This window comes from Danio rerio, chromosome 23, assembly GCF_049306965.1.
Source record: "Danio rerio strain Tuebingen ecotype United States chromosome 23, GRCz12tu, whole genome shotgun sequence".
In the NCBI taxonomy this organism is placed as follows: Eukaryota; Metazoa; Chordata; class Actinopteri; order Cypriniformes; family Danionidae; genus Danio; species Danio rerio.
The window spans coordinates 6,579,593-6,607,500 of record NC_133198.1 but is presented as its reverse complement, the minus strand read 5'-3'; the positions used below and the strand labels follow the sequence as shown (position 1 = coordinate 6,607,500).

Sequence of the window (27,908 nt, the reverse complement as noted above, 5' to 3'; positions counted from 1 at the left end):
ATGCGATTGTCTTCTGACCAAGTGCATCTTCAAATACACGAATGACACTCCTTATAGAGCTTGAGAAGCATAAAGTGTTTATGATTTATAGAATTTGTAAAATAAAGACTTGCAGCCAGGTTAAGGAAAAAGCATAGGGGGAAGTTGCCTTGGTGCAGATGAAAAGTTAAAAAAAGTATATTTATATGGATAGATAGGTAAATAGAATAGACAGGAATATATCTGCAACAGCTGTAGATCCACTGCGCACTGCAGACGCAAAAGGCAGACACCTGTTTGCGGCTTCTGCTCTCCATATACTTGCGCGTGAGGTAAGAAACAGGCGTGACTCTTGACTATTTTGACAAATACACACATATGTTGCACGTTTACACAGAGCCCAAAATGAAAGTTTGTGATTGGGTCAGCCCAATGTCAATAAAGAAAAGAACCAATGGGCTGCAGATTGTCACATGGGCCGCTCTGTCCAAAAAAGAAACATCTTACTTTCAGAGCATAACAGATCACAGCATCGTCAATTAATTACACAGAAAAACACAGTCTGCTAAGTGCTTTATAGGCTGATCGGATAAGAAGATGATCAGCCCGGGCCAAAAAGTATGTTGGCCCAGCGGGAAACTGGCAGGTGTGCCAGATGGCCAGTCCGCCCCTGACTTCCATTATAATGACATTTTTTAAGTGAAAGCCATGACACCAAACAATCAAGCAATCTTTATTGTTGGTGGCTTTCCCTGTTGGTAAGAGGTAGTTTGTCATTTTTACTGTTGATTATCAGTTGCAGTGCAGAAGAAGCTTAGTTTCTGGTTTTTATGTTATATTGAGATTGGTGTGTGTGTGTGAGAGAGAGACCTTTGTGCACTTACCTTGATATGTCTGAGAAAATCAAAGTAAGCATCTCAGCTCTCAGAAAATAGTAAACAGTGTATTTATGCACGCACTTTAATTTGCTGTTATAAGACTCTACATAGCGTGGCAGTGGCGCAGTAGGTAGTGCTGTCACCTCACAGCAAGAAGGTCGCTGGTTCGAACCTCGGCTCAGTTGGCGTTTCTGTGTGGAGTTTGCATATACTCCCTGCCTTCGCGTGGGTTTCCTCCAGGTGCTCCGGTTCCCCCCACAGTCCAAAGATATGCTGTACAGGTGAATTGGGTAGGCTAAATTGTCCATAGTGTATGAGTGTGTGTGTGAATGTGTGTGTGGATGTTTCCCAGAGAAGGGTTGCAGTTGGAAGGGCATTCACTGAGTAAAAACTTGCTGGATAAGTTGGCGGTTCATTCCGCTGTGGCGACCCCGGATTAATAAAGGGACAAGAAAATGAATGAATGAATGAATGAATGAATGAATGAATGAATGAAGACTCTATATAAAAGCCAGAAGCTTTTTTTGCACAAGCGTATTTAAAGGGTTAATGCTGCCAACTAATCATCAACAGTAGAAATTACAAACTTTGCCTCTTCCCAAAAGGGAAAACAACCAACAATCAAGAATGCCTGATTATGCGGTGTCAAGGATTTTCAATTAAATAATGTCATAATGATGAAAGTCAATGGGGCAAAAACAGCCACAAACATAATAAAAGGCTAGTAAAACGATGCACATCACAATTTGGAATTTATATCTCTCAATGCAAGTTTATCTCCAAAATAAAACATCTTGCAATTATGAGGAGTAAAAACAGTGTGAGATATAAAGTAGAATTGCACAAATCCAGACAGAAGTTTGAGATAAAAACTCGCAATTGCAATAAATAATGAACATTATTAAATTCAGTTGTTAAATCCATTTTTTTCTATTTACAAGTGAAGTTATTTCTCTCTCTTTTAATGACATTGAGACGGTGATCCATGATTTTATTTTGGGAAGACATGACTTTTGCAACTTTTTGTAAGTGGATATTAGTCAAAATGCCCAGAGTAGATTGCAATTAGTCCAAAATGCTGTTGCGAGATTTCTGACAGGGACTCACAAGTATGAGTACATACCCCAGTTCTTTCCTTTCTGGGCTGGCTGCCTGTTATGTCACAGATTGATTTTAAAAGATTTATTTTTGTTTTTAAATCCTTAAAGGATCTGGCACAACCTTCTCCTACATGTATGTAATCCTGGTAGGCCACTAAGGTCTTCTGATCAGTTTATTCTTTCTGTACCAAGGTCATGGTGTAGACGAAGTGGTCAGAAGACTGGTTCAAGCTGATAGAAAGGCAACAGTAACTCAAATAACCATTTGCTACAACCGAGTTATGCAGAAAAGCATCTCTGAATGCACAACACGTATAAACCTTGAGGCAGAAGACCACACGGTCCCACTTTACATTAAGTGGGCTTAACTAATATGTACTTACACAGGAATTAATAGTTTGTTACAATGTACTTACTGTGTACTTATGCTTGATTAAATACTTGTATGTAATTAAATCTGTAATTAACTTCTGTCATTACATTTGTAAATACACTGTTGACCATCCCTTACACCTTAACCCACCCTTAAACGTACCCATACCACCAAACCTGTCCATAACCCTACCCCTATCCCAACTCAAAAGCACCACAAGTGTTCTCAAATACATTATGAACACAGTAAGTACACTGCATTTATTTTTTGATGCAAGTACATAGTAGTTAAGGACACTTAATATAAAGTGGGACCGAGCACACCGGGTGCCACTTCTGCCTGCTAAGAACAGGAAACTGAAGCCACAATTCGCACAGGTTTACCCAAATTGGACAATAAAAGTTTAGACAAAATTGCCTGGATTGGGCTTTTGCTGTTATCGCCCCAAAACTCTGGAAAAGGCTTCCACCCCACAATATACATGCTCTTACTCTGTTTGTTTTTTAAAAAGCTTCTGAAATTGCATATCTGTTCTTTAGCATTTGAGCCTTCTTAATGTTGAAGGGTTTGTCTTATGTTTTAATTGTTATGTATGTGATGTAGGACTTATTTTTAAATAGTATTGATTGCGTTCAGCACTTTGGGCAACGTTGTGTTGTGAAAAATGTGCTATATAAATAAACTAACCATAACTACAAATAACTATTAATGAAAAAATATTACAATAATTTAGAATTTGGGTGATAAGACAAATACATATAATCTTATTGTAAAATACAGTTGGGATTGTGTGAAAAAAAAGAATTGCAAGATTCATTCATTCATTTTCTTTTCGGCTTAGTCCCTTTATTAATGCGGAGTCACCACAGCGGAATAAACTGCCAACTTATCCAGCAAGTTTTTACGCATCGGATGCCCTTCCAGCCGCAACCCATCAATGGGAAACATCCACACACAAACTACGGACAATTTAGCCTCCCCAATTAATCCTGTACCACATGTCTTTGGACTGTGGGGGAATTCGGAGCACCCGGAGGAAACCCACGCGAACGCAGGAAGAACATGCAAACTCCACACAGAAACGGCAACTGAGTTGAGGTTCGAACCAGCGACTTTCTTGCTGTGAGGCGACAGCACTACCTATTGCGCCACTGCGTCGCCATAAGAATTGCAAGATAAATACCCAAAACTGCAAAAAATAGGCATAATTTAGAGATGTGAACTGAACATGTCAATTCAAAAGTGCAAAAAAAAGTAAACTTAAATTAGCAAGAAATAGCCGGAATTACAAAGCATGGCCTTGTCCTCTTACATTTGTGAGTTTATATCTCACAATTGAAACACAATACTATTTATACACAATTTAATTGAAAGTTACAGCATGTAAGGTGTAAAATGCAATTCGAAAAAATTAAGTCAGAATCACAAGACAGACTTTAAACTCACAATTGTGAAAAATGAAGCTGCAATTATGAGAATTCAGAAGTGAGTTGTTTCACAAGAAATACATAGCGAGAACTGTGAGATATAAATTCAAATCTGCAAGAAATAAAGACAGAAATGTGAAACATAAATTGCAAGAAGAATTGAGAGAAATCAGAAACGCCATGTCTAAAGTCTTGTTAGATATAGCAGTGCAAGATAATGTAGCAGCATGTCAAAGTGGCCTGTGTTTAACATATCATGAACTTGGTGCCAACAGCTGCAGTTTACATTTCTTTCCTCTGCAGTTTTACTCTGTATTCCTAAAAAGAAGCTTCTGATTTCTGAAGCCCATGATAGTTAACACGTCCACTTTAAAATAGCTTTTTGAGAGGAAGGAAATAAAAAAACAGCAACGGCAACAAAAACCAAAACAAAAAAGGCCAGAAAGCGGAAACCAGAGCAAGCACAGCCTCAATCACAAACCACAGAGCGGAGTAATGAGTTGACTTTCCCAAACCTCTGGATGTCTGAAGGCAGGAGGCCCAACCACAGCACACTGGGGACAGTCAGACTGTGGGCCTCGAAGGCCATTGACTATGGACAAATGACAGTTACAGTGTGTAAAGCAGGACGGCAGACTTCATTTAGGATAATGCACCGGCCTACATGATTTAGCCTACAAAGCAGTCCAGTATCAGAACATTCAGAACTAATTATTAGATCATGTGTGAATATACAAAATGTCATATCCACTTCCTGACAAAAGTCTTGTCACCTATCCAAGTTTTACCAACAACAAATAATAACTTGACTTCTAGTTGATCATTTGATATCAGAAGTGGTTTATATGAAAGGCAAAGGCCTCTAGATTATGCTTATTTTACCAAAATAAAATATGATCATGCCTTGATTTTTAAATATTTAATTATTCCAGTCTTTTCACTTAACAGAAATAATGTACAGTATAGAATATAAAGCAGTGGAAAGCAGTTGCAGTGGAAAAAGAATTAATATGGTGAATAAAAATGCGTCTTCAGACTTACAATGCGAAGTAACTCTACCACCGCTGCTTTTCTACTGTTGTTAACCCTTTTACTGGTGAGTTTAAAATATTTTGGAACCAGGAGTGAGTTTTTTGTAGGCGATCATTATTTTAAAACATTACATGTTTGTCATTTGCTTTATGACAGATGTTACCCTTTTATTTAGTTTTTTTCCCGTTTTAATTTAACAGATTAACATGCTTGCTCATCATGTAATCAGCTACCCGATATCCGAATTCACATAACCGTGTAAGTGATCGTGATCTATAACGAGAGATGGGCAATGTCCTGTTTACTTGTGGCTGTGCGTTTGCCTCATTCATAAAAAGCAGAACACGCAGGAAATTCAGCAGTTACTCCCCATTTTTAAATATTTCCCAAATGATGTTTAACAAATCAAGGAAATGTTCACTGTATGTCTGATAATATTTTTTCTTCTGGAGAAGCTCTTATTTGTTTAATTTCAGCTAGAATAAAAGCTTTATTTTTTATTTTTTACATTTTTTAAAAAACATTTTAAGGTCAAAAATATTTTATGACCCACTAAGCTATATATATATATATATTTTTTTTTTGACAGTCTAAAGAACAAACCATCGTTATAACTTGCCTCATTACCCTAACCTGCCTAGTTAACCTAGTCAAGCCTTTAAATGTCACTTCAAGCTGTATAGAAGTGTCTTGAAAAATATCTAGTCAAATATTATTTACTGTCATTATGGCAAAGATTAAATATATCAGTTATTAGAAGTGAATTATTAATACTATTATGTATAAAAATGTGTTGAAAAAGTCTTCTCTTCGTTAAACAGAAATGGGGGGAAAAAATAAACAGGGGGGCTAATAATTTTGACTTCAACTGTGCATCAATTAAGGTTCAGAGTCTGTACATTTAGTTTAATAAAAGTATTAACTGACATATTACTAATAAAATAACTTTTTTTATTAAGACCGTATAAATTCAATCAAAACTGACATAAAAACATTACATTGTTATAAACAAACCAATTTAAATGAAATAATAAGAATGTTTTTTGTTTATTATTACATGCTCATTTGCCGAAATTAAAGATTGCATAAATAAATGTAGCTTGGAAAATGGAGAGAAAATGGAAAAGTTACTTTAAATTGCAATATTATTTGACAATATTACTGTTTTTTACTGTACTTTTAATCAAATTAATACAGTCTTCAAGAGGAGAATCATTATGGCCCCTTTTTAAAGCCTTTCTATAAAAAAGGCATTTAACAGTCATTATAATCTTAAATCAATAAAAGTTTTTAATATTTTGATTTAAAAAAAAAGACAAACAGTTATATGTATTAATGTATTATATCATCTTGGCAAACTACGAAAAATGGATTAGCACTTGTGTGAGGTGTTTATAATGCAGTGTCTATGGACAGTAAATTTGACGTTGTTCTCTCTTCTGGCTGCCATTATCGGTCTTATACATTTTTTTTCTTGTTTCTGAAAGTCTTGATGAAACCATTGTTGAGTTTTTCTTTTATTATTTCAGCAAATGGGATTGTAAGAAAAAACAAAAACATTACATACACTTCCATTCACTGCACTCTAAATTTACCTAACTGTGACGACTTAGGCCCAATCCTAATTCTATTTTTGTACCCCTACTCCTTTAAAATTTCACCCTAAGGGCTTCAAAATTTAAAAATTGGGACAGCACTACAGCTCCTGCACACGTCATCAGATGTCATCAAGATCTCTTGCTTCATATGAGATAAGAGGATCGTGACTGCTGTAGTTATTCCAGTTGCTTTATTATTTACTTATATAACATATTATGTTATCATAACGATCTAATGTGACAATAAGATCGTAATACTGTATAACACATATGTAAACACGACAAAAACAACATTAACATTATAACAGACACCGTAAAACGCCCATTACCAGCCACTAATCTTATCTGACAGCGTATTCCAGTTTCACCAAGAGTCAGAATGTTATTTGACTACTGTACAGGAGTTATGATTGTGGATTATAGATCGCGAAATTTAGCACTTTTTATTTTAGCGTTTTTTTTTAAAAGCATGATGGTAAAACATGTACGTGGTTATGAATATAATAAAACATGTCTGTTTGTTGTAAAAATTCGTAATAATGATTTAAAAAAAACACTAATTTGTGGATCTCCTTACTTCCGGGTGTAACTATCTGCCGTTGTGGCAGGTGTATTCTGGGATATTTTCTTACCCCTTGGTTTGGGTGTGCTCCTGAAAAATTTTCATTCGAAGGGGTGTTCACCCCTTCCCCTTAGCCCTACGCCTTCAAGCTAAAGAGAATTGAGACACAACTACCCCTTCACGAGAACATGCAAAACAAGGGGTAGGGGTAAGGGGAAGGGCTAAGGGGTAGAATTGGGATTGGGGATTACTCTACTGAAAGACCCATAAATGTGAACATTATAAAATTAGAGAATCTGATAAACCTTTTTAATAGTATTTCATATTGTGTAAAAAAAACTATTATCTTAAACAATTCTGCTTGATTTTTATAGTGCATGATTTGTCTGTAAACAGCCAAGATGTAGCTACATATTCTGCAGATGTCTCTCTCTTTCTCCCACACAAACACGTACACACACATGTAGAAACGCTTTACTTTTTTCCAAAGGGTAAATTTTAAGTTCATGAATGAGTGCTTCCTCTTTTTTTTTTTGTCTTGCCACAAAGAAGAATAATTACATGTCACCGCAATGCAAAAGCCTGTACAGGCCCTCGCTGGAAATTGCACAGAAATAGCAGGAAACAAACTTACCACTGAGCCGTACTTGTAGATGCACATAATCTCGATGCCTGGGAAAAGACAGAGAGAGAGAGAGACTGATTCCGCAATCACCACCATACCTTTGCAATTATCCTTAAGGACAGCTTAACTCACTGGAGAACCGCGTAAAGCATTACACATGCAGAGAGTCATTGATAATGACAGTGTCAGAAACAGCAGGGGCCTCCACACTGTGCTGGAGCATGTCTGTGTTTGTTGTCTTTACATTAAGTGCATGTGTGTTTGTAGTTCACTGTCTTTACTGAGTATAAGTGACATTTTGCAGGGAACATGACGTTACTGGGGTGACTTTAACATTCAATTACTTCACTAAGAACTAGAGAGATCACATTAGAACACTTTACCATGATTAAAACAGCACTTATAACAGAAATAAACACTTTATTAGGTATGCTTTGATAGTATCTGCTTGAACTGATTCATTAGATTGTGCTAACAAGCATCTGTTGTATTTAAATCAAGTGATCACCAAGCATTCTTTAAAATAATATAGATGAATTACCAACCTACGTCATACGGGTTCCCGGTTGCAAAAAGAGACCGGTTGTAATAGTAAACATGTCATGCTGTGCAGTAGGACAGGGGGTTTTCAAACTTTTTGATCTCAAGGACCCCCAAATATGATGATTCCTTGCAGGGGACCCCTTTGCCTAAAGTTCAAAGGCACTTATGTATTTCAATTATAGATATGTAAACTTAAATTCTGTATAACGTAAAAACATTATAGTTCATATTTCACAGGCATGCAAAATTATATTGTTTTAAAAACTATTTATTGTATTAGTTGGCATCTAACTATAGCTAAAAATGATTCTCAAAATTGTTATATTTTATATATAAAAAAACAACAACAACAAAATATTTACATTAACTGAACAAGATAGCTTTTCTAAATAAGTAGTTATAGGTGTGTTTGAGAATAAACCAATCAGAGTCTCATCTACCATTCCCTTTAAGAGTCAGTTGCATCGCGCCATAGCGCATTTGCTATTTACATAGCGGACTTTGTAAGTGGAAATCTAAACGCTTCACTAGTGAAAAAACAGTTAAAAAGAGCATCTACAGCGCAGACTGAGCCTCCTCATTCTTTACTTTCACTTTCTTTTGTGTAAAGGGAAATGTGTTGTACGCAGACATCCATTATCCTATACATAATTAATTTCATTTTTTAAGCGCAAAGATTTGTTTAAAAAAATATTACTAAATTCTGTTCTAATTTCCAACAAACAATTAAATGAACAATAATAACGAAGTGTGGTAAAAAAACGAGTTGTATCCACAACCTTTGCCCCATATGGACTAAAACCTCACAGGTGGGCAAACCCAAGCTTGTTTTTAATTAAACAAATATAAATATGCATATAATAAATAATACTACTACTAATAATAACATTATACAAAAGCAAATTTTTGTGAATAAACTAAAAAAGCCCCCCGAGATGAAGAAGGCATGGAGGCGGTGGTTTTTATATTTATGTAGGCTAGAAAATAATAATTTTTGTAATATTTTAATTCTCTTTCACTCTTTGCACTATTTGTGTATTGCTGCACATCCTGTGTGTATTAAGCATTGTTTAAGTGAGGCGCACAACTCTACGCTCTACGCTGGACTTTAGACCTGCTTTGATCTGGTCTATTGAACAGTGTATTTTAGTTCCTCAAAATGGCAACATGCCTTAACACACCTCCTTTTTTAGACTAGAACGCCTATGGGCGCACATAAGCACAAATGCATTTGGTATTTAAACAGCGTGGTGCAACTCTTTAAAACAACTCTTGCGCCGAGCTGAAACTAGCAAACAACAATTGCGTCGCGCCTTACGCCGCTTTGCGCCGGGTGCATGATAGGGCCCATTGTTTTTGTTTAAAGAGACTAATTGTAAATGTTTATTTATTTTTTCCATTAACCTAAATGTTACAGCATCCTACTTTACCATCCTAAACTCGTAACAAGGGGCTTAAACTTTTCTAAATTGATGAATTAACTTTAACACATTTTTAAGACTCCTTGGACACCCTAAATATAAGCCAATCCAACAGTTTAAATATTAATTAATTAATTAATTACATTCTTAACCCAAATTAAACCTAACATTTCAAATATATCATTGATCAAACATGTGCTGACAACTTTTGCTGTAAGCAATGTGTAATATGCTATGAGTGTTATTGGAGGTTTCCACTCACAAATTCTTAACCCATAATGAGCAAGATGATGCCTAGTAAGCACGACCAATAAGCATTTCAGACATTGTGTGTGCGTGTTTGTACCGTGAGGGTCTGCATCTACCAGAGCAAAGACAGGCACGTGAAGCGCATCCCACAGTTTCCTCACCATCAGTCTGCTGTTGACATCTGGCACTCCTTTCCCCTGACAGACACAAAACATGACGATCAGGCTGCAAAACACACAAGAGCACTGATCTAATAACAACACTCACAGTTATGATGATGCAGGGAGAAAGTCTGGCGCAGAAGTCATCGTCTAGTAGCCTCTGGAAAGTTGCATCTTTCTCCACTATCAGAATGAATTTCGCAGATGATACAATGTCTTTATGTTGCTGAGGAATGGAATTATTAATCATAAGGCAGAGGGCAAGTTTGTAAGCTATTTTTCCCTTTTTTTGTCAGGTCCTGGTGCATGTTTTTAAAGGCAATGCAAAGCTTATGTGTCATGCTGCTCACTCCACTGGACATTTGTCATAGTATCCTCAGTAAATGTACTCAAAAAATGATGCTTGTACAAACTAGTTCAAAATGACACAAATTTTGATGGGGGACGACTTAATTGTTTTACATTCAGTTCACTTAAATTTGAATTGAATTTAATTCAAATTTAATTTAAACTTAATTCCTTCATGTTATCCCAACAAATATCTATTGCGGGGGTGTCAGCATTTTTTAGTGTGCACACATTGATGACCTGACAAGAAAATAAAGCAAACAAAAAGTCATTTATATCAGTGTTTCCCAACCACGTTCCTGAAGGACCACCATCTCTGCACATTTTCCATGTTTCCCTAATCATCAGCCTGAAAACCCTGTAATAGGTGTAACAGACAAAGAAAACAGACATCAAAAACATGCAGTGTTGGTGGTCCTCCAGGAACATGGTTGACAAACACTGGTGCACAAAAGTGTTCTTGGAGCGTTGTATGATAACAGTGGAACCACTGAAGCCATATGGACTGCTTTGGAAATTATTTTTTACTGACTGGAATAAATTAAACATCGAACAAGAGGTCTGCACAAGACTGTTTTTTAGCCCCGCTCCCGCCAGGTTTTTAGTCCTGCTACCACACCTGACTGATCCTGCTGTTTATTCAGTCTTTGTTCACCCGCTGTCTGCTTAGAATAATTTTTACCCGACCCAACCATTCTCGCTAAATATAGATCTGGTTTCCAAAATCTCTTGTTTAAATTGGGTACTACTAAAAGAAAAAGATAACAGATAAGTCTGTAGGTTGTGCAAGGATCGTAGGCTAAATGTCAGTTTTGTTTCCCCTTTTTTGATTTATTCGGAAATGTATTCCTGCTCCCGTGGTACAGCCGTGGGAATGCAGACCTCTTCATTGAACCAAAGTAACCAAATTAGACCAAAAACAGATTAAAAATGATTTAGTAAAAAAAAAAAAAAATAAAATATAAATAAATTATATATATATATATATATATATATATATATATATATATATATATATATATATATATATATATATATATGAGGTGAAGCAGATTTAAATATTTTAAGTGTTATTTTTTAAAACGTTTCTCAGGAGTTTTTTCCTCCTTGAAATGCACTTCACTCAAGTCATCCCAAGCCTCTGTTGCTAATTTCAAAATGTAATTTTAGTAGTGGAGTAGTGGAGGCTTAAGCTACTGATATAAAAATTAAGCGTGTGAAATATGTGAGCCTGTGCATCTTTCAACAATGTCTATGCAAACAGAACAGCAATGTTATCACTCACTAGAGGCGACATACCTCTTTTCAGATCCAAATTTATTTTATTAATAGAGTCAAGCTTCATCGATAACAAATTGGTGCACATTTCTGTGTTTGTGTGAGTGTGTGTCTGTGTTTGTATGGGCGGGAGAGTGAGAGAAAGACAGCATGTCCTTTCCAAAGATAATAGAACATAATTTCACGAGAAAAAAAAACAAGGAAATACTTTGCCATTTTTATCTTATTGCATAAGTGACAGGACTGTGAAGCAATATGGAGGGATATGTGAACTTTAAAGTAATAAAGAATTGCCTGAAACTCCTTTAACTGTGCATTTGCATGAAAACTATTCAACTCTAGTGCTGGTGATTTATTTCTTTGCACACTTTGTATGTCTTCCTTATTTAATAAACAAAATCGAAACCACTGGCTTGTTACAGTAGCAGATCTCTATGGACTGAACTGTGTGTCAGATCAGAAAGAAGTGTAAAGCAGTGGATCCCTAACACTGGAGTTGAGAACCACATAAGGCGCAAGACGTGTTTGGTGTAATTTGTTGCTATTTTCAGACCAGCGCAACTTTAATTTTCAAATTTTGCTTCACGATTTTTAAATGACTAAATCGTTTGCATCTCTTTTTGACTCATGGGTTTGCTGGTCTAAAATAGAGGTGTGTTAAGGTGCATTGTTGGCATGTTGCTATTTAAATGAACTGAAATAGACCTGCCCTTTACCAAATAAAAGCAAGCCTTAAGTCCAGTGTAAAGCGCATTAGTTATGCACTTATATGGGTTCAAACACTTACACATTTGTTAATACACACATTATGTAAAGCAATACACAAATATCTTTACATATGAAAAAAGTAATGGATTAACAGGTTACAAAATTATTATTTTCTATATAAATATAAAAACCACTACCTCTATGCCTTCTTCATGTTGGCAGATTTTTTTTTTAGTTCATTCATGACAATTTGTATTTGCATATTTTTATTACTATTAGCAGTATTATTTATTATATTATTATTATTATTATAATATATATATATATATATATATATATATATATATATATATATATATATATATATATATATATATATATATATATATATATTAGTGGGCCATTATCGAACTCTTATCCTGCGATAAAAAATATCGCCGTTAATCTATTCTTAAAGTTGGTTTGGGAGCTGGGTCTATTCTATGCAGGCTATGATGACTTTCACCTTGATAATTTAGCGCGGATGTATACCTGACCGGTGAGCCGTCTGACAAAAAAGTGGCCTTCTGAATCAAATCAGCATGATGCCTGACTTTTAACTGCAGTTCGGCAGTTTCACTTTAATTTTGACTGGTGAGAGTGTTATTGAACTTAACAATGCACGCCAAATGGAAAGAACTATCATATATTAATAAATAAATATATATATAAATATAAATATATATATATATATATATATATATATATATATATATATATATATTTATATATATATATATATATATATATATATATATATATATATATATATATATATATATATATATATTTATATATATATATATATATATATATATATATATATATATATATATATATATWTATATATATATATATATATATATATATATATATATATATATATATATATATATATATATATATATATATATATATATATATATATATATTTGTTTTAATAAATACAAGTTTAGATTTGTCCACCTGTCGAGTTTTTTAAAAAGCTGATTTTTTTTTCGAAAAGCTGATTTTTTAGATTTTTTGTGAGTTGTCAGAGTATCAGCATGCATCTAAACATGCTCATTGATGCAGACAGATATGATGCAGACAGATATGTTCCATTACATCACCATAATGTGGGCCCAGAGGACCAGCACACAAGCTTATAGGGTGGCGTTCCTTTAATGACATGGTTAAAGTAAACAGGAAGGATACTTCTGATTCCATTAACGTTGGAAGACACCGACACAGCCTAGAGAGGAAACAAGGACAGAATTATAAAAACCCTTTTAAATGATGTTGTACAGAAAAACAAAGTCATAACATAAAAGAGACCAAATAAGTGAGTAGATCCAGGATGGTGTGTCAGAGCAGTGGTAAAGAGGAAGAGCATTTGAGTTATACTGATGCGAATGTTTGACAGATACAGTCTAAAAATGTTGCCAGCAGAATTATACATGAACGCTTGTGGGCAGAAGGGGGTTATATAAATCATGTTCTGACAAACAGAGAGTGGTGAGTGAGTTTTACAGATCTGCACTCACTGTAGAGCTGGAATTGCAGTCCACTTTTGTGCCATCTTCCTCCAAATAACACAGATCACCTGAGATGAAGCCTTTGGATGTTGCAAGCTACAGAGGTTATTAAAGAGAAAATGATTTACTGTGAACATTCCTTCATGCTCATTTTTGCATGTCAGGAAATGTTAAAATTAATAAAGAAAGAGTTAGCAGCCAAATAATGCAGTTTTGTCAATGATTGTCAACTTTGATTCTTAGCATCTGTTAATTTTAGGTCTGTGCCAGTGTTTTAAAGAAAATAAGTTGTGACTGGTCAGGTGTGAGGGGCTAAATAAGTTTTTTGATCAGTTTAATTGTATAACTGTTGTAACACTTAATTTCTAAGGCTGCATTTACACGGTAAGGTTAAAGTAACACAATTTACATTTTTTAAATACAGTTTCTATTCTATGTCTTTGGACTTTAGGGGAAACCAGCTAACCTGGAGGAATCCCATGCAAACACAAGGAGAACATGCAAACACACACAGAAATGCCAACTGGCCCAGCCGGGACTCGAACCAGTGACTTTCTTGCTAACCACTGAGCCACCATGCCACCTTACGGCATATCATAAAACACACAATCATTCATTCGTTTTCTTTTTTCTGCTTACCTCCTTTATTAATCTGGGGTCGCCAAAGCGGAATGAACCACCAACTTATCCAGCATATGTTGTGCATATGTTTTACGCAGCGGATGCCCTTCCAGCTGCAACCCATCACTGGGAAACACCCATACAAACCCAATCACACACATGCACTACGGCCAATTTAGCTTACCCAATTCACAATCAGCACATGTTTTTGGACTTGGTGGGGGGGGGGTGGGGGGGGACCCCCGGAGGAAATCCACACGAACACACAACAATCAATTTAGTTTATGGTTTGTATTTTTATATCTATGTAAAATTATTTAAAGGATGCTTAGACAGTACTTACTACAACTAACTTATTTTCAAGTATAGAAATATTTGTTATACTAATTTCCATGACTTTTCCAAAACTTTGAGGGTTTTTCTGTTTTTCTGAAACTCTTCCAGGCCTGGAAAATGCTGTCAAAATCCCATCACTTTTCCAGGTTTTCCATGACCGTATGTACAAGGGCTGCACGATTAATCGAAAAAAGATTAGGATCTCGATTCAACCACCCACATGATCTCAATCTAGCAAATGGTGTTGAAAGAGTCAACAAGCATGCTGTATTTATAAGGTATAATTCACCCAAAAATGTCATTTCTGCAAGGTGGTCGAGAGAGTTTAACAGGCTGCAGTTTAAGAAAACACATACAATTACTAAAAACACCAGCAAATTAAGAAATTAAAATCTAATTTTATTATTTCTTAACCACATATTTTAAATAATGTGTCAAAACAAGCAAATTCAGATTGTATAGATGGACTTAAAATGAGTTCATAAATGTTACTTCCGTTAAAGGTTTTATTAAGATGTATTATTGCTGATTGAATGTGTTGGCCTGGTTGGAAAATTAACACCTGTTTAAAATGATTTAAGACTTAAAAGACAAAATTTTGTGAATTTAGGACTTTTTAAAGGACTAAAAATTAGTTTTTGAAATTTAAGACATTTTAAGACCCTGGAAACATCCTGCAATACTGTGAATGTTATTATTTGTTCCAAATATAATAATTCAACTGGAAAAACATACTGGAAAACAAGAAAACTTGTTGGTGAAAACTGATTGATCTTTTTTTTTTAGTTTGCGTTTTTATTCCCATGAATTAAGGCTTTAAAATTATATTAGTACCTTTCTAAATCCTACAAAAGCCTCGAGAAAAGCACTTTTGCTCGTACCTTATAATCATAAGTACCTCATGATTATTGGTAGGTTTTACACTATAGCATTTTTTTCAATATTATGACATACATTTTTTAAGTCACAAAAACTAAAAGGCATGTTAAATCCTGCTGAGACTGAAATACAAAGTTCAGCTATTATAAATGAGAACTTAAATGAAGCATTTGTCCTATGTGTATAAAAATGTCACAGAGCTACATGAACTTACAATATGCAGACTCCTGCGAGGAACCTTGAGCATGCATGAAATGTCATCCACGATGGAATCCAACATCCTCTGCGACCCAAACAGCTGTGGGTCATTATAATATATGTCTCTGACGAATAGAAGAGAAAACATTTCAGCGCACAGGTGCACTTGACAAATCACGTCATAAAAATCAAAAGGTTCCACCTGCTCCCTATATCAGATGATTTATGAAGCCGTTTGCTGATTTATAACCACATCATCACTTACATCCACAGGTGGTTTGAATAAAACGGTCTGCAAAAGCTGACAAAAATCTTAAATATTTAGACATGAAACGGGTAATAACTAAAAATTGGAAGAAATGATTTTGGAAAGTTGACAAGAACTGATGTAAGAAATGCTGAGCTCTACCTAGAAGTATTTTAAAAGCATTTTACTCATTCTTTTATTATTTTTATGCATGCCAATAAACTGTGTATTTTTTGTAGGGCTGCATGATATTGGGAAAATATGTGATATTGTTTTTTGAATATTGTGCTAATGATATTTCTTGCAATATACAATTTCCCTAAAGAAAATCTATTTATTTATTTTTTTAAAAATGAAAATCATATATTTAATGATCACGCTAACAAATATCAAACATTCAAAATATTAAACATAGTATACTTAAATTTTTTACATTAAACTCAGGCTAAAAAATCTGTCAAGGAACGTTCATTTTGATTTTAAAACACTTTGAATGACTTATGAGGGTGTACTTATGCACAGTTGCCTTATATTGCCTTATTTGTCAAATTAACTGGGATATAAATGAAATAATAAAATGAAAAGGGGCAGGATTAAACAAGATGATGCAAACAAACGAGTGATTGAATTTCATATGCTCAAACTCTAGTGTGACAGCGCCATTAGTCTGTATTACGCAGAACCTGCGTTTACTTTTGTGTCGCAATGTTCTTGCCAATACAGAATAGCACATACTTGGAAGGGGGGTATAAAGATAGTAAGAACCCATCTTATTGGTTAAATTTGATCAACCTATACATGAATTACACCGTTTCAATTTAGTATGATCTTCTATGTGAAGCTGCTTTGACACTATTTACATTGTAAAAGGGCTATACAAATAAAGGTGAATTGAATACAACATATTTATAAAATATATTTAAAATATCTCAGGTTTAAGGGATATTGCATATACTATTATCGCAATAATATATTTCGATATATTGTGAAGCCCAATTTTTTTGTACTTAAAATGTATTTGTCTTAAAACAAGACAATAGTAAAGGTAAAATTTGAGTAAAAATTGTGAAAATGTATGACAACCACATTTGAATCTATAGTTTGTGGACATGTTGCTCACCTTTTAGTTGAATAGGAGTCACTTTGTACAAGTTTGTAAATAACAGACAAGATCTTCAAAATCAGGGCTGTAAAACAGGAACATACTCAATTATCATTTAAGGCAACTAAAACTACAATAGTTACACTAGAATTTTCTGTCTAGGCAAAATCACTCACATTTAAGTTTAGTTAATTAGCAGACGCTTTTGTCCAAAGTGATTTACAATACGGTTCGACAAGAAAAAAAAATACACACAAGAAGTGCTAATTATACAAAGGAACTGAAAGTGCTCAGATAATAAAGTGCTAGAGTAAAGAAGGGGGAGTGTTTTTTATAGAGAGAAGACAAGTTTCTACAAGTGGTTTGTCAAACCCACTCATCTGTGTGAAGCACACTTCATAAATGTACTTTTTTCAAATCTAAATGTTATGTATGGGTAGCTGCCATAGCTGCAATGTGGTTTCTATGCAAGTGGTTTTTACCATGTTGCTAAGCAGTTGCTAGGATGTTGTGGGTGGTTATTTCGGAGCCTGTCCAAAAAGCTTCTGGTATGTGTATATATATAGCTTGGGTCCCTGTTTTATTGCAAGTCTATGGGATTTATGTTGTTTTATTGTCCTCTGAATTACAGTGTATTATTCTGTTTAATTACTGACATTTTGATGTGTTGTTGTTAGTGTTAAACATATCACTCATGACAACTGTTAGAATACTTTAAGCATGTTAATGAGACGACAATGATGATAATTTGATGATCATTTATTTGGTCTTGAAAAACTAATCACATCTCAATATTAGAGTTTTTTTGAGAATGATAGTTTTACTGACTGTGTTTTGTGTGTTTTTTTTACTAAATGAAAGGATCAGCGTTGTCTCTCTTTAGAATAAAAAATAATCATTTTATTTGCCATTTTTGCTTTTATAAGGAAAAAGTTTTGTTTTTTGACATGTTTGACATGGAGTTGAGATGACTTTCATTTGTTTAACTTATTTAATTTGGGGTTTTAAAATTTCAATTTAGTTTCATTATATTTCAGGTTTACTTTACAAACTTTTGCTCACTTAATAATACCCTTAATTTCATTACCTCTCTAAAATCTTGAGAAAAGCATATCATGAAATCAAAATTGTGAATCAGATCAAATTGTAAATCGGTACATTCGGTAAATCACAAAAACTGCTTGCAGACTGCTTGCAGACTGCATGTAAAATACATATCAGTCTGTCTTCTAGAGCTTCATGTCTGAACTAGGTATTTGTACATTTGGATGTTATATAATTACATTTACATTTCCAAACCAAACTTGGTGTTAAAAGCAAGTAATCAATGGTGGTCTTGACAAACTGGGTGTAAAAATTAAGTAATCTGTGCTTGTCTTACCAAACTCGGTGTAAAAATCAATTAATCAGTGGTGGAATTACCAAACTTGGTGTTGAAATCAAGTAATCAGTGGTGGTCTTAACAAACTTGGTGTAAAAATCAATGAATCAGTGGTGGTCTTACCAAACTTGGTGTAAAAATCAATGAATCAGTGGTGGTCTTACCAAACTTGGTGTAAAAATCAATTATCCAGTGGTGGTATTACCAAACTTGGTGTAAAAATCAAGTAATCAGTGGTGGTCTTAGCAAACTTGGTGTTAAAATAAAAAAAATAATGGTGGTCTTACCAAACTTGCCGTTAAAATCAATTAATCAATGGTGGTCTTGACAAACTTAGTGTTAAAATAAAGTAATCAGCGGTGGTCTTGACAAACTTAGTGTTAAAATAAAGTAATCAGTGGTAGTCTTACCAAACTTGGTGGCTGATGTAGGTTTGCCACAATGAAGATACTTTGGAGAGACATCGTCCTTCAGCACCAAACCAACAGACTCTTGAAATCTGAGAATAAAGCCAACAACAGGTTTGCTGATTTCAATGTCCTCTTATTTATTTTCAGACAATTTGATTTTGTTGGCGTGTCAAGTCATAACATGCCCTGAAATACGGTTAAAAAAAGGTCTTCTTGTCTTGGTGTATGGGTGAAATGTTTTGGGGAAAACATCTTGAAGTCTCATCTGAGAATTCTTATGATGATCATAACCAAATGTTGCTCTGGGAAATCTAAGTATGGAGAGGTTTTATTTTTGTTTTATTATTGCGGGGGATGAAATCATTCACTTAAATGAGCGTTTCGTAGTCCTATCTTCTATTAAAACTATCAGTCATTTTGCTTGCACAAAGGATACCCTTATAACAGCAATAAGCCAAAAGCCAAGTCATTCTCCAAGTTGTCAGGCCCCTGGCCTCAGAGGGGCCCAGATGAAACGTGCTTTAAGCCTTAGGGAGGTTTGATGTAGATCTGACCAGACAGTTTTCTTTGTTCTGCACAAGAGCTATTACACAGTGTGCAAAGTGAAAACCTCTTCTGAGGATTTTAAGTGTGTCTATGTACAAAAGTGAAGGAGAGAAGGGGGTTTAATCCTCTCACGAAATAACACCTATTTAGAAGACAAGACGTAACTTTATTTGAAAGAATCAGGGTTCAGATGAGGGACGTCAAGAGCAGACAGACAGATATACATATTTTATTCACAGAGAGAATATGTATATACCTGTTGATGTTAGTCCAATATTTAAGAATTTGTGCTGCATAGTAAATTAGCACCACGGATGTATTTTTTTCATTAACTAAAGATAGCTGTTTTTGCGTGAAGGATAATTAAAATAAAAACATTTTGCTGATGTATTTCTAATATTACAAAATAGTAATTCGGCACACACAGTTCATAAAGTTTTGTTTTTTATTTTTTGTTTTTTTATTATTTTTTATTTTTTTGCGTCTTTTATTTAAAATTTTTAGGTTAGTTGAATAAAATTTGATCAGTCAGTCTTTTTTTTCTTTGATTTTTATTTTTATTTAAGGATGGATGGATGGATGGATGGATGGATGGATGGATGGATGGATGGATGGATGGATGGATGGATGGATGGATGGATGGATGGATGGATGGATGGATGGATGGATGGATGGATGGATGGATGGATGGATGGATAGATAGATAGATAGGTAGATAGATAGATAGATAGATAGATAGATAGATAGATAGATAGATAGATAGCGATTGAAAATAAAACATGTACAAAAAAAGAATATGTGATTTGGTTTATATTAGCTGGGGTCTAATAATGTATAATAATAAATAATGTCTTTTTCTGGTAAACAGAATATGTCTATACCTGTTCATGTTAGTCTAATATATAGAGATTTGTGCTACACAAAAAAAATAGCACCATAATTGTAAAAATTAGATTTATTTTCATTAACTAACGATGGTTGTCTATGCATGAACGACAATTTAAATAACAATCAACATTTGTATATAATTTGCCGGTATATTCATTTTGATGTGAGCACCACGGATGAATTTTTTTCATTAACTAAAGATGGCTGTTTTTGCATGAAGGATAATTAAAATAAAAACATTTTTGCTGATGTATTTTTAATATTACAAAATAGTGATTCAGCACACACAGTTCATAAAGGTTTTTTTCTTTTTTTAGTTTCTTTTATTAAACTTTTTTAGTTTCATTTACAGTTTTTCTCAGTCGCTTTGGTGCATTTCTCAAAACACTATTAACATTTGCACAACAGTTAATACATTTCTCAAAACAATTAGCCATTTGTGCACATCATAGTAGCAGTTTCTCATTCCTTCCAACAAATTGTGAATGATTTTGGACATGCATCAATTGCTTTCATACAACTCTCTGCTGTTTTATAACATTATCATTTGCTTGTGTCATGCCGGTCAAAATTAACTCAACTTATAAATGCTGAATAGTCATTCCATATAAAACTAATAGTCCTCATTTCATTACTTGAGTCATTCCATGCAAAAATGTTGAACTAGTTGTCAAAATCTGTCAAGCAAATTTTATAAAATCTTTTAAATCTTTTTTCTTCTAAACTGAACAATTTTATTAATAATTTATAGATCTGTGTATGTTGTAGGTTCAGTTCCGATATGTACTGCAATATTTTTTCCAGCTGTGCACAGCTCTACCCAAAGGACGTTTATGTTTGTTGTAAATAAGGCTGTATTTATTCTTTTGCACAATGCTGTATATAAATTAGAATAGCAAAGAGCAAATGCAGTAAAAATGTGAAACACACTGTACATATTCAGTGTGTTGTACTCAGATACTTCACTAAATGCAGTAATGTCTAACTTTACTTTGGTTTTCAAATGGCTTTGCAAATTGTTTACAGTGCTGTCTTGAGCGTTTTCAGGAAGGGTCACCAAAATCTGACTTTTTTGCATTGGAAAAAAATGTACAGAGTAAACTGTCATAATGAAAACATGACAAAGCCATTTGACTATGTTCATAAACAATGATGTCAGGACTTTTCATCTTGATGCCACTGACATTTTCATTGACATCAATAATTGCTTTTGAGCAATGAGATATCCATTTTTAGCAAGAAGTGGCATGCTTTTGCAGGTTATCTACTAGGTTGTGCAGTTTGTATTAATTGTTTTGAGATATGCATTAACTGTTGTGCAATTTTAAATAATGTTGTGTGAAATGCACCTAAGACAATTAAAAAGAACTGTAAATGTTAAGGATTGAACTTTTGTACATATTTCCTCCCATTCATCAAGTGGAATATTTACATTTAATTCTTCTTTACAGGAAGCCGATTTAAATTCTGATGTTTCTGCCGAGCATGATTTTAACTTTAAACCTAAATACTACATTTAGTACTACATTTTAGGACAAAATAAGCTCAATTTACCTTTATCAAAACGTTTCTCTGGCTCTTTTTACTTAGGATTTCAATAGATAGATATACAGGCAGATCCATACATTGATATCCAGATAGATAAATAGAACAACAGACCAACATACTGTGCAGACAGACAGACAGACAGACAGACAGACAGACAGACAGACAGACAGACAGACAGACAGACAGACAGACAGACAGATAGATAGATAGATAGATAGATAGATAGATAGATAGATAGATGGACTGTATAAATAAGCATGACACAAACAAACACAAACACACACACACACACACACACACACACACACACACACACACCTGACATTGTTCCAGCAGGATCTATTTATAAGTCTCAGCACAGGTGCTTCACCTTTAGACACATCGATGACAATCCTCTCAATGACTTTCTCGATGCGCGTCAAAACATCCTGGCTGTGAACGAGGGAGTCAAACAGACGAAAATAAAGGCAGCGTTAACTAGAATTAAAACATTATATTACTGCCAACGTTAATGCTAGTCACCTGCTGATGTCCTCCTGGCATCTGTCGACCGTTTCCAGACTCTCGCACAGCGCTTCCCTCAACTTATCTACCTCAGTAAACTGGTAAGCCATTGAAATGCAGTGTGTGAACCGTAGTCGAAGTGGTTAATGTTTTGTCCGCAGTTCGCTGTTGTGTGTAACTGCTAACGTTACGTTAAGTGGATGCAGGTTAGCAAATTAGCGTCAGAAGTTCCCCAGGTCGTCGGAAAGGAAGTCAAATTTAAGATAATAAACCGCTAGATGAGAAAATTACCAAGGAAGACACTACGAAATATCATAAACAAGGTATTGATATGTAATTTCAGTTAAACAATACTATAACTGAGCGCGAACGCTTCAAGTGAGCAGTTAACGGTTGTGTGCACGCTGAGCAGATCGGAAGGTTGCCTGCCTGGCGCGCGCCTGACATGTTGTTATTTATTTATTTATTTATTTATTTATTTATTTATTTATTTATTTTGATGCCAGGGTAACGTAACAATAACAACATCATACAAATTTGTTACAAAAAGGTGTACATGAGTTTTACAGAGGAGTAAAGCATTAAATAAACACATAAAGGAGAAAACAACAACAAAAGAAAAACAAATAAAATTAACTTGTGTTAAGAAAATTAAAAAATGAAAATAAGTTAACAGTTCTAATAGCCTTAAGATTTTTAGAGGAAGCAATAGTTCTAATGTACTGTTGAATTTCCTTTTCAAAGACAATAAAACAAGGTATACGCTGAGAGAATTTACAGCGGTGTATATGAAATTTAGCAAGGATTAAAAGGAGATTAATAATAAAATATTCCTTACTTTTCTCATCAGGAGTATTGAAAAAACCCAACAGGACATCCTTAAAAGATAACAAGAATCCTGGTAGTACGCGCCTAACATGTTAACGTTTAATTCTGTCTTAACTTTACGTAGGCTTACTTGAAAAATAGTTACTGATTTCTAATTACTGATAATTTAAATAGTATAAAATACACTAATGCCTATTTAATGCAATATTTTTAGTTTTGCAAACCTTTGTTTGCAGTTTTATTAAATCCAATTATTTAATAGGGGTTTGAGGCACTTTTTAAGTGATGCAATTGTGTAATACTTCATTATATTTTTGTAATACTTTCAAAGTGAAGTGGCGAATGTATGTCGTTAGGAAACATTAATATATAAAGACACTTACATATGTTTTCAGGTAATGTGATACATGTATATTGTACTTCTAAATTTGCATAACATATTTATATTCAATAGTTGTAATCGTTCAATACAAATAACACATATTTACTTTAATTGCAATTTACTGCATATGACATGCAAAAAATAGAAATGACAGAAAGTCTTTTTCTTATCAAATAAAATCCATCCATAATCTGCCACTTATTTAAAAGTGCACTTATTAGAAATAAAAATTAATCAAACTGTACATTCTTTTAGGTGCCTTGCAATTAATTAATTTGGTCACACTTTATTTTGATGGTCCATTTGTTGAATTTAAGTTACATTGCATCTACATGCCAACTAATTCTCATTAGACTATAAGGGTAATTCTTCACTATATGGGCACTTGTATGTTCTTTGATCATGTATCCAAAAATATATATAATTTAGTTCAAATTCCTCTTTATTTGTCAAACTAAGAATAAAAACTACTTTAAAAAATTACTACCTTTCTATTATATATTTTTTTTCCTCATATTCAATCTCCTTTTAGGTGTCAAAATCACTGTTTTCACTTGTCGCACACCCAGAGTTTTAAACTTCAACAATGAAAATAACATCTTAAAATAATATTTATCTGGCATCTATTAATGTATCTTAATAAAGCACTAGTGAAATAATTGAAATATTTATAGTTATTAATGTGAGATTATTAATATTATTTTTTATATAAAATATAGCTGTCGCACAGTATCAGTGTCATTTCCACCACAACCCTCTAATGTTGCTTTTAAAGGTTTATGTGGAAGATTATTTAGGTGGTTTCTATGACAATGAATAGTGCCATATGGGAACATGCTCAAGATGGAGAGAATTTTAATTTTTATCTACAACACTTGAAGAAAAATCAAGGTAAATATTGGTTGATAAGGAAATATATTTATTCTACGTCATTTCCAAACATGTTGTACCTTCAAAGATGTTTTTAAAAAACAAACAAAGTTAAGGTAAATAAGTGTGTTTTGTATACATGTAAGGCTGGTATCAATTCAAAGCTAATCAGTGAATCTATTTTTAATTTTTCCACAATAAACTGTAGAAATGTCATTTCCACCACTTTCTTTCCATCACCACACACATTTTTAAAAAAATATTTAAAAAGTTATCATCACACATTAAACGTGTATAAGTTCATGCTTTATTTAATAAAGAAATTCAATTTATTTATTTTATTTTTATTAATTTTAACCAAATTAATATTACATTTTACAGTGTGACAAGTGTATAATTCAGCATACAACTAATTTATTTCATTAACAAATGTACAATTATTATATAATTTGTGGAAGATATGGTTAAACTACATACAAATATGATCTTAGACAATGTTTGACTGCCATAATGTATTTCATTTTGAAATAGCCTGTATATTGAGATGTGGTGAAATTGAGATTTGTTAAGTTCACGATGGAAAAACATCTTCCTCTTCTTATCTAAGTTTGTCCTCTTACAGATCCTAAAACTAGACAAATGTTTTTTTGATTTTTTTTAAATAATGAGGCTATGTTACGTTAATTTTGATAAAGTTTTTTTACTCAACTCAATGGCCCTAAATAGACTGTTAGGTTAGGTTTAGGGTTAGTCTAAGTTGACATGTACTTGCAAAGTTTATTATAGTCAGTTAAATGTCTGTTGGAGGAGCAGTATCAACAGATATTAAGCACACAGTCTACTAATATGGACCATCAAAATAAAGTGTGACCATTAATTTTATATTAATATCAAGCTCTATACTTAGTTTGTAGTATAGTTCAATTAAATAGGTAAATAAATTATTTTAACAATTTTATGTACTGTTACTGTGTGTTCAGCTTGAAATGAAATCCAAATTTTATGTTAATTAGGACATCAATAGAGGGAACTGATCTTGTTGACAATGTGTGAAAAAACTGTGAGACTAAGGGAGACAGAGGTCCTTTGCCTCTGACCTGACCTAAAAACCTCCATAGGGCTCCTCGCTGAGCATCTGGGCATCTTTTCCTCTTTTCTTGAGTGACATTGACAAGCAGTTTCCGTAACACTTGAGTTTAATCTGCAGATAATTACTATCTCTCCAAATCCAACACAGCAACACCTCACAGCCGACTCTAATAGATTGTGAAAGGGTACAAAGAGGCAGACTATCTCTCTTCCTAGGCTGAGGTTACAGTCGACCTCGCGTAGTGTGCGGTTTGTGTCTCAGGGCGAGTGTTAGCTTTGTTGGGCCGAAGTACAGGGTTATAAGGCCGCAGAAGGGGGGAGTTTGAAGACATTTTGAAGGGGGCACTGGTCTGCAGGTGATGAGGATTAGCTGAAGCCTGAGGCCCCTCGAAACCAAATACAGATCTGTCAGTCTAATCCGCACAAATAGAAAACAGCCTGTGCCTCTCTCTCTTTCTCATTTGGCACATCTACCCCACCGCTGCTTCATCTCTCACATCTGCCCTTTGCCAAACACTACTTGCCCTCAGCCTGTTAATGGGACACAGAGAAGCATCCCAAAGGAGGAAGTGACTGATTGGCCCTGGCAGTAATGGACAGCTCTGCATAACCTCACAGAGCGATGAGATAAAGAATGTGGGAGGGCTTTTGTCATTAGTGAGGAGAGCTGTGCAGCCCCTTGGATCTACTATCCTGGTTTTTTATTAAATAAAGGTTCCTTATTGCCTTTGATGCTTCCATGAAAAAACCTCAGACATCAATGGAAACTTCGTTTCACAAAATGTTCCTAGTTAAAATGCTTCTTTTAAAAACTATTACTAGCAAAATACATGTGGCTCAAATCCATCCCACACCAGACACTTACAGCCGGCCCACATACCGCATGATGGCACTTTGACGGTCCGCTCCAGTTTGCCAGATCTGGGCCACAATTAAATCATACCAATATCACAAATCAGCCAGAATTCAACCAAATGAACCAGAACTGACCCTATTCTGGGCCACAGTTTGCTTTTGTTCTGGCCCAGATCTGGCCTACACCTTACACTTGCTGGGTTTGGCAAAGTAAAAAAATCCTATGAGCTATGAGCCCAACTAAAGCAAACACTTTTCTCCATGATGGTGACTTTAGTCTATGTGGTCCACATATGTTTTAAGAAAACTGGGCCACATTTGCCATATCTTCTCTGGGCCGCTTTAGGCTCACAGCCACATTAGCCAGGGCTAACTGTGCCAAATATTTGCCAAAAGTGGCCCACATTTGTTTTAGGATAAATGGGCCACATTTGCCATATCTTCTCTGGGCCAATATAGGTTCACACAGCCACATTAGCCATAGCTTACTGTGGCGACTATTCGCCAAACGTGGCCCACATATGTCTTAAGATAATTGGGCCTTATTTGCACCTATGTGAACCACTTTAGGTTTAGACCCAGCAAGGCAAAAATGTGGCAAACTGCGGCCCACACTTGTCCTCCATTATTTGGGCCAAAATTACCATTTTCCACATGGGCCACATTTGGCTCACATTCAGATTACATTGTGCCATAAGTGCCAAATCTTTGCCTTAAATGGCCCATACATGAATTTGAATCGGGGCGAGGCAGTGGCGCAGTAGGTAGTGCTGTCGCCTCACAGCAAGAAGGTCGCTGGGTCGCTGGTTCGAACCTCGGCTCAGTTGGCGTTTCTGTGTGGAGTTTGCATGTTCTCCCTGCCTTCGCGTGGGTTTCCTCCGGGTGCTCCGGTTTCCCCCACAGTCCAAAGACATGCGATACAGGTGAATTGATACAGGTGAATTGGGTAGGCTAAATTGTCCGTAGTGTATGAGTGTGTGGATGTTTCCCAGAGATGGGTTGTGGCTGGAAGGGCATTCGCTGCGTATAAACTTGCTGGATAAGTTGGCGGTTCATTCCGCTGTGGCGACCTCAGATTATTAAAGGGACTAAGCCGACAAGAAAATGAATGAATGAATTTAAATCTTTGGCCCCCCTTTGCCATTGTACAGGTGGGCCACTTCAGGTTCACATTAATTTTGTCTGGGCCGAAGGATTACCACCAGTGTTGCATAACTGCCTAAATGGCCCACATTCGTATGCTATCTGGGTCCCTGAATCCAAATAGTTTTTCTCCCAGTGGTGTCACTTAGAAAACACACTTTTGAAACTTTGAGTTTTAAAAGTGTAGTTTTACCCTTTATTAGGTGAAGAACCATATGCAGTATGGTAAAGCCATTAACATTG

The 27,908-nt window shown here is 34.7% G+C and overlaps 1 protein-coding gene across 6 annotated transcripts in view; it reads right to left on the bottom strand.

Annotated features, from left to right (window-relative positions):
- Positions 1–22,929, bottom strand: part of spo11 (SPO11 initiator of meiotic double stranded breaks) — a 29,827-nt gene extending 6,898 nt beyond the window's left edge. The window contains exons 1-11 of one of the 6 annotated variants that reach the window (XR_012398283.1): positions 22,517–22,929; positions 22,313–22,426; positions 19,013–19,101; positions 17,240–17,306; positions 15,889–15,997; positions 13,848–13,934; positions 13,519–13,555; positions 10,055–10,164; positions 9,949–9,984; positions 7,584–7,621; positions 4,273–4,349 (exon numbers count right to left, since the gene is read on the bottom strand). Coding sequence is in view for 4 of the 6 variants with exons in the window: in NM_205682.1 (NP_991245.1) it covers positions 4,273–4,349; positions 7,584–7,621; positions 9,885–9,984; positions 10,055–10,164; positions 13,519–13,555; positions 13,848–13,934; positions 15,889–15,997; positions 17,240–17,306; positions 19,013–19,101; positions 22,313–22,426; positions 22,517–22,608 (920 nt within the window). In the remaining 2 variants the exon portion in view is untranslated. 6 annotated transcript variants of the gene reach the window in all.
- Positions 22,930–27,908: the final 4,979 nt, after the last annotated feature.